The sequence below is a fragment of the Lineus longissimus genome, chromosome 2 (genome assembly GCF_910592395.1).
Source record: "Lineus longissimus chromosome 2, tnLinLong1.2, whole genome shotgun sequence".
Taxonomy (NCBI): Eukaryota; Metazoa; Nemertea; class Pilidiophora; order Heteronemertea; family Lineidae; genus Lineus; species Lineus longissimus.
In genome coordinates this window covers 24,720,137-24,728,354 of record NC_088309.1, presented here as the reverse complement: position 1 = coordinate 24,728,354, position 8,218 = coordinate 24,720,137, and the positions used below count along the sequence as shown (strand labels likewise).

At 42.3% G+C, this 8,218-nt stretch overlaps 1 protein-coding gene across 1 annotated transcript; it reads left to right on the top strand.

The window, feature by feature from the left end:
- Positions 1 to 634: 634 nt before the first annotated feature.
- On the top strand, positions 635 to 7,310 carry LOC135483033 (putative ammonium transporter 3). Its single transcript, XM_064763533.1, has 8 exons — positions 635 to 872; positions 1,300 to 1,876; positions 2,377 to 2,448; positions 3,083 to 3,142; positions 3,451 to 3,527; positions 4,319 to 4,467; positions 5,266 to 5,433; positions 5,739 to 7,310. Exons 1-8 carry the CDS (start codon positions 635 to 637, stop codon positions 6,081 to 6,083), a joined length of 1,686 nt encoding a protein of 561 aa, XP_064619603.1. The 3' UTR covers positions 6,084 to 7,310.
- Positions 7,311 to 8,218: the final 908 nt, after the last annotated feature.

Sequence of the window (8,218 nt, the reverse complement as noted above, 5' to 3'; positions counted from 1 at the left end):
AAACCAGGTACGAATCGGATGCGAAGATCTCCGGCCACTCAGTAAGTCTCGAAGCGTTGGTTAGTAGCTCATTCTTGTGATACCTGCACGAAGCATGATAATGATCACTTTCCACGACTTAATGATTGATTTGATAAGGTCACGTGTGTCTCTCATCAGTGTGAGTATAATAGCGCGGGCCAGTATTACCAGATTACTCTCCCTGGTTGCTTTATGCAATTATGTGACAGCCTGGTTGGCAATATCAAAGCAACTGAGGTAAGATCCATCATCGATCTGTCTAAGTACAGATAAATCAACAAACTTGATCAATGCACATCGATCTGGTGCAGGGTCCCGGGTTGCCCAACTTTCTGGTTGCAGCGGATAGCTTCGATTGTAACAGAGAGAAAATACCTCGCCATTGTTTTTACTAGGACGTCGACAACATAACTACTACTTTTTCTCAATATCAAGATAGAGTGGAGTTGTCATCAGAGGAAGTGCAACGAGGCTGTCGCTCTGCAGTAGGAGGAGGTGGTGTGGCAAATTCAACATGGCTGTGGAAATAAAGGGATTTCAGTGGGGATACTAAACTGCGCAAATCTAATTTTCTTCATAAAAATCAGTTAACTCCAATAAGCTTCAGGTCAGGATGGCTGAGAATATAACAGGGTTGTTCATGTCAGACCTCACGGGAGCCGACAGTGACTACGGGACCTTCACACATTCCAACCGAGATGATGCATCTACGGTCGCAGCTTCTAGCAGTGGGGCAATCCCCACCAGGAGTCCAGTTCATACCACTCCAAAGATAGACACGGGACCAATAACGTGGGACGATGCAACCTGGATCCTCACAAGCTCCTTCATCATTTTCACCATGCAATCAGGTAGGTAACCAATCTACTTACATTATACATGTATCAACATCGTATAGAGACCTACAGGATCTTCTCTCATCATTGTGCTAACAAACCCCACGTTCTAGGAGCACACGTCATTTGCAAAATCTCGCCAAAATCTCGCCGAGATGGTGGAAAGTTGATTTAAAGCATTTTCCGTTCAACAAAGCTCTGCTCAAGTGTTATCTCTTTGTTACCATACTGGGGGCAATGACAATCGGCCAACTTAATATGTCACCTCCGCAAGACCTTCTACACTGCACATCCGACCTGAGGACCCTTTGTAGTAAGATCCTTTATTGCCAGCGATTTTTCTCTGCAGGTGTCTGCACTGCACAATGTCAGACAAGAGTTTGATCGTAAAAAGTGCTGTGAAGTGGCTGAGGTGACTATTAGAACTTAAAACTCATTTCAGGATTCGGCCTCCTCGAAGCTGGAGTCGTTTCCGGAAAGAACGAAGTCAACATCATGGTGAAGAACGCAGTGGACGTCATCTTCGGCGGCATAACCTTTTGGATGTTCGGTTTCGGACTAAGTTTCGGGGAGGACCCTTACTGGAACAATCCGTTTTGCGGAGTTGGCCATTTCTTCGTTGACGTTCAAGACGGCGGTGACAAAATGGGTCTGCTTTATGCAAATTATATTTTTCAACTCTCATTCGCCACGACTGCAACTACAATTGTTTCAGGCGCAATGGCGGAAAGAACGAAATTGACCTCGTACATTATATTTTCCTTCTTCAATACTGTTGTGTACTGTATTCCTGCACACTGGATATGGGGGGCGAAGGGTTGGTTGAATAGCCCCAATGACCCTCCTTACCTAAAATGCATTGATATTGCGGGTTCCGGAGCGGTACACTTGCTTGGAGGGGTGTCCGCTCTCGTGGCTGCTCTTTTGTTGAAGCCACGGATGGGCAGATATGACAATGGAAAACTGGCACCTCCGCTCGGTAATGCCACGAACTGTCTTGTTGGCATGTTTATGCTATGGTTAGTATGTACTTATTGGTTTGGAAATACACACACCGGTGTGCAAGGGATAGTAGTCCTAGGGCTGATAGTCCGTGTAACAATAGCCCGCATTGCTAAATGTTTTGGTTAGGGTTAGCGGTACAATAGATCATGCTGCTTAATTGATCAAATACAATGCTACCGGACTATGACTCCAGGGGGACTATATCCGCTGTCACACCGGCCATTTAAACAACAAACAGTCCAGTTACATTTGATTCTTGTTTAAGCCTTCATCTTAAAAACACGATATTTTTTCTCTTCTCGAGGGACATGATAAAACCGACCGAAGTAACAAGACCAAGCGATTTTACTTGGTGTATATTTCACCAGTACCAGTGTAATACCACCATCTAGGGATTCACTGGTGTACATGCACCACTTTGCCTCAAGGTTTATATGAACCGAATATATGAAGTATACGTGTTGGGACAAATAAAGGTTTCAAAACTAGTGGTGTATCATCCGTTTCGTTGCAGGTGGGGATGGCTTGGTTTTAACTGCGGCAGCACATTTGGTATCTCCGGTGGGAAGTGGAAGCTTGCAGCCAAGTAAGTACTGTTTCATCGCGATCAAATGTCATCTTGGCCATTAAGCCTTTGTTTAAAGCTTGCGGCCAGTGAAGAAACTGTTACAGCGTGATATGTTATCGTCTTGCCTTTCATATCGCAAGACCTTTTGTTAGGTTGTACGGTTTTGGCAAGTTGGGAAAGAAAATTTGGTCACGATGTCTGCTTCGATATCATTGGCATTTGCTGCCCATTAGCAGGACACGTAAGGATGGAAAGTGTTCGATGTATTCAGCATGTTTCCTATAACAATAAGCTTAAGTTCGATTCGTTGCTGCTGACCTTAGATACAACCTTGAGTTGATAGCTGAGCCTCAACTATAGGGCATTCCCGCTGACCTTATTGACCAAACTTATATTGATACGGATCAACATAAAGCAACCATATTAACGGGCACATCGATATGTCTTCTTTATTATTTCCCCCATCTTTCATCGGTATTGTTGCCCGAAAGTGTTACTCATGTGTAACAATTTCAGTCGTGTGGGACAATAGCATCACAGATATTTGTTACTATTATTAATATCATTTTCGCGATCGTGTTCCTAATTAATATCACCTCTGTGCACCTCCCATTGATGTTGCTATCTCGTGTTTCTTGCTTCCATTTGCAAGGTCAGCTGTTACTACGATCAATGCATCGATGGCTGGTGGGGCTGTTGGAATCATTTACAGGTAAGGAATGCCTTTAGGTCATCATCGCCCGCTGGTTAAGGGCTGGCTACCCTGGTCACGCTACCATCAAGTCTGTCTTTATCATTTCGGTCATCGTATAATCATTTCCATTGATTTGATTGTCAATGGTTCTTCTTCTTCTACGTTCAGCCTGCCTGTACTAAGTCTTCAGTCATGTTGCGGGGATAAAATGGCTTGTCTCTCAGTTATTCAAAACAGCTATATCGGTGTACATGAGAAGGGTTGATTAACACTTCAATGTTTATTTCTATCAAGAGGGTTTTCTATTCCAAGTTCGTCATTTTCAGCTTTATTGTAAACAAAAGAAAATATCACATACCTGACCTCGTGAATTCTGTCCTTGGTGGACTTGTGGCAGTCACAGGTAAGCAATGAATATGCATGGCTTGAACCATAATCTAATCGTTATCTTATCCTGAACCAAGCTAAAATCATATTCCCTCCTTATTCTGGGGTTGGTTTTGGAGGTTAACAATGCAAATAATTCACCAAAAAATAAGGTACTTCAACGATAAAGAAGAGAATGGGTTTTGGAAGTAGTTCGTCCAAGTCAGTATACGCGTACATTTGATCTAAATGCGTATTGTCTCATTATCTCAACACTATGTTATATTATACTGCAGTTGTGATTGCCTACATCTGCAAAAACCTTGCCGTATCCCAATCCAAACTTTCGCTCATCAAGTCGTCTTATCATGATTTCAAAAACGAATTTGTTTGCAACTTGTCTTAATTGCATTACGAGTTTGCATTAAGTATTTGATGGGTATGTATGCTGAGTGCACGGGTAGAACATTTCAAATAGGACTATTCGGTCGCCGACCATCGTATATGGGGAGACGACAGTGGTATACGTGATAGTCATGATTTATCAAGAATGTGCCAGTTTCATATCTTTCTTTAAAAAAGATTCTTTGCTGTTGTCGTGGCAACGAATAAAAAAATACGTCAAATTACAACAAAAAAAAAACTCCTCGAACAACTCTAAGTTCAAAGCGTTTTAGTTCTCGTTAAGCCCCTTAACCGCCCTTATAACACACCAAAACTGACAGGGTTTTCGAATGCTGTAGGGACGAAAATATCAGATGGGAGGCCGAGGTGGACAGGCTGTTTGATTACCTAATGACTATCACATGATACTTCTGTCGGTTTCAGCGTCGTGTGCTGTGGTTCGGCCCTATGAAGCAATTCCGATTGGCGGTATCGGAGGCCTTGTGGGATGCCTCGGCACTCGATTCTTGGACTTCCTCCATATCGATGACCCTGTAGGTGCAAGTGCACTGCATGGGTTCGGTGGCCTATGGGTAGGCTATATGTTAGCAATTGTCAGTGATAGTGAAGCAGATATCAGTGTCAGAGTGTTAGAATTACAATTCCAAGATGTACAGTACATTGTAGTTTGCATGTACAGAAATTGTTTGGCAAAAACAGCATCACTGCTTTGTGATTGAATGCAATGCATAGTCAAGATCACATGCACGGTATTAGAACACGATGCTGCAGAAGTTATATCTAAAGACTGGTTTCAGCACCCTGCGCCATCATACGACCTTGGGAGTCGTTTGTTATCGGTGCAATCGGTGGCGCCGTTTCTATTTTTGCGTTAGTCACCATGGACAAGCTCCGAATCGACGATCCTGTGGGCGCAGTGGCCATTCATGGCACAGGCGGTATATGGGTAGGTATCCTGAGACCAGGTAACTTGGATGAGTGGCTTGCCGATGGTGACAGATTTTTCAATTTCTTAGAAAATTGATTTCATTTCAATGCAATTCATTGCAAGAACCTGCCTCATATCTTTAAATACATGTGTCAAAGTCTTCCTCCTCTTCCGTCCATCTTCTAAACCCCGGATATCAGACTAGTAAATGCGTGTGCGAGGAAGCTGGTGATATGAGATCATAAACAACATGTCAGAGGCCATTGGAAAGCTAATGACTGATTTAGATAATTCGGCTATCGATCGAATACACTGTGCCTCTTTCTATCTGCTAACGACATCCCGCGGACAGGACAAAACATAAAACCCTCAAAAGTCATGTATTCTCAACATTTCTTATGGCTGAACATCAGTTTTTATCCATACTCTGCATTTCTCACAGGGAATGCTCGCAGTTGGTATCTTCGGTGATATAGACCCGTTGGAGGACACAACCCATGGCCAGAAGGGGCTCTTACATGGCGGGGGATTCAGGCTGCTCGGGGTGCAAGCACTGGCTTGTGTAGCCATCATAGCATGGAGTGCGGGGTTATCGTTCATACTCCTCTTTGTAAGTGGTAACTTCCAGTTTACTTTGTAAAGAATGTGTTGAAGTTGACCAACTTAAACACCAATCAATGTATAATATCAAATAGTCAAAATTATAAGATAAACGAAGCCTTGATAAGTGATGCATGTATACCAGCGATATCCTGGAGTGATGTTGGCTGTAAATGGCGTGATGTTGGTTGTAAAGATTTGCCGCAAATTACTTGAATGATAGTGCCCGACGAGCTTTTTAAAAACTTATATCCTTGTTTCATTACATTGGCGACGGATCATTTAAATATAGCCTCGAATATTGTTCCATTGCAGACAATCGACAAGACATTTGGGCTCCGCCTGAGCCCCGAAGACGAGAAACTCGGCACAGACTTCACTGAGCATGGTATAGGCGCGGAGACTGACCTATTTCTCATTGAGAACAGGCGAACCATTCAAGAGACAGGATGCCAAACGTCCATTTCGATCCGCCGAAAAAGTCGCGGCGGATTTGGATTCCAACGAACCACGCAGTACGGAAAGGATTCTTTCATCCAACAGAATGGGAAACTGACTCCTATAATCGCCACAAATGATGTTATGAATCCCGCGTTTGACGGGGATGATGCGTCGCCCAAACATGACCAATCGCCCAAACTTGACCGGATGCAGCAATAATCATCTATGCATCGTACTTTCTACAGCTTACAAGATGTAATGAACACTATTTCGAGCATTACGTAATTATTTGAACTCACGGTTGGTACATGTACATGTAGGTGTCCCTTTTGCCTTAAGAAATGGCTGCATTCTGTGTACCGGAATATCCCCAGATGGAGAACGTGTGGAAGTGTGGAGTTGTAATCGTACTTCATTCTCCCGGCCTTTTATGTTACTAACTATACGTTGATGTGGACCAAAGGCTGGATATTAGCTTGTGTACATGTGCATATACTTTCATGTCGTTTGTGTTTGTTTGATAGTTCCAGTAGTATAGGCGATGAAAATGCACGCATTTTCTGAATGTAGCCTTTTCCAGTATCTGATAATTGATCTGGTCATGTTTTTAATGGATTCTTTTATTTTTAACAGTTTCAGACCTTTGCTAATTCACACTGCTCATCAATCTAATAATTAATGTTCGATCTGCACACTTATTTTTTGCCATGTCTATTGGCGCCAGCCGATTGCGGAGCTGATAATATCAAAAACCTATTTGGGTCATATTACCACCAGAAAATTTGAAGAGCGTTGCATATAATAGTGTTTCAGCCAAAGGATCCTGTCCATTTCTACTTGCGACACTTAGCCACGTTGTTAATGGATATTGGCATACATACTTGATATCTTTATGTGGTCTAAAAACCCATTGCCGCCACTATTTCAGCTGATAGTCTGAAAATGAATTGTTCTACAGAGCAATATTGTACCTGGGACTATTGGATTACATGGCTGAGTTAACTGCTGGACATGCGCCCGAATATGAACGTGCGTTTAGGAATTTGAAGAGAAAGCTTCAGTGTCCAACAAGGTTAGAAGAAGCCGCCATAAAATGAACACAAGAGAACAGAATATTTCAATTAAAGATTATTTTAATAACTCAAACTCGTATTCCAACGTTGTTATGAAACGAAGAACATCTTTCTTTCTCTGAAAAAAATTTCATTCAAACGCACTCTGAAGTTTGCCTCGGGAACCCATTCGCTTTTAACACATAACCGAATGTGTACATTTAGTTGCTTTTGAATAAGGCGCGATTCGTAACGTGTCTTCAAGCTCAATTCAACAGCCATCTCACTTCGCAGATTGTGTTTGTCCTGCTTCAATTCTTCACTATGATTCCGATTCGTCGAAACATGTCAACAGCAATTTCCAGGTTGTAACTCAACAAATATTTGGAGTCATATCGATGCTCTGTGAAGACGGTGAACAAATATAGATGAATGAACGGATCATGGTTTTAGCTATAGCCTTGTTACCAAGTGTTGTACGCCATCTGTCAACGATGCGGAGGCGTAAATAAGTCGGAGGCGTCGAGTTCACCGTGGCCATGTTTGTTGTAGAATGACGTGTGAAAGCACCTTATACACAAGATAACTTCTTTACAGTACGTGTATAGAACAAATATATTTGTTGTGTATAGTGTACATTCGTCCTATATTCATACCATTTACCAAGAAAATATAGACGTATTTATACAATGCTAGTATTTGACGAAGTCATCAAAAGCTGTTTTATAACGAAATGTGATCACAGTGATGAATGGATTGACCATACAAGCGTGTGGAATAGACTTTTGATAACAATAGGCCCGCCCAATCTTTTATGACTGCAACATTTAAGGGGTGTAAGGAGTGCATCAAACCCTCTAAAAGTCATTTAAGAAAAGAATAGGTTGGGCCATTGTTAAGTCTATTCCACGCGCTAGTATGGTCATCGCTTGGGTACCGATTGGGTACGATTAGCATCAAAATGTCTACTGGGCAACTGCTTTGTTAATGGTTTCGAGAAGCGTTTTGCACAAACTTGTCTTATGTCATCCAGCCATATCTCCATATTGTTACCAAAGAAAATTTAGTGCAGGCATTAAGAGCATTCATAGTTGCCATGTAGACTTAATAAGTTCAAATGAACTACGCATCGGACGTGTCTGAGGGTAAGCTTCCTTTCCATGAGATGCCACCGGATTGTCCTTACCGTAAGCCAATATTCCTCAACCACCTCGACGAGCTTGGTCTCTGATTGATGTTGAGTCAGCCGACTGACTGATACTGACGTACGCAGTGATTGTCTTGTAATTGTGCAGAGAGAGA

Excerpts from the sequence above, each read along its gene's own strand:
- LOC135483033 (XM_064763533.1), top strand. The coding sequence starts at position 635 with ATGGCTGAGAATATAACAGGGTTGTTCATGTCAGACCTCACGGGAGCC. Across the intron at positions 3,528-4,318 it reads TGGACTTGTGGCAGTCACAG|CGTCGTGTGCTGTGGTTCGG; the intron begins GTAAGCAATGAA and ends TGTCGGTTTCAG. Across the intron at positions 5,434-5,738 it reads TATCGTTCATACTCCTCTTT|ACAATCGACAAGACATTTGG; the intron begins GTAAGTGGTAAC and ends GTTCCATTGCAG.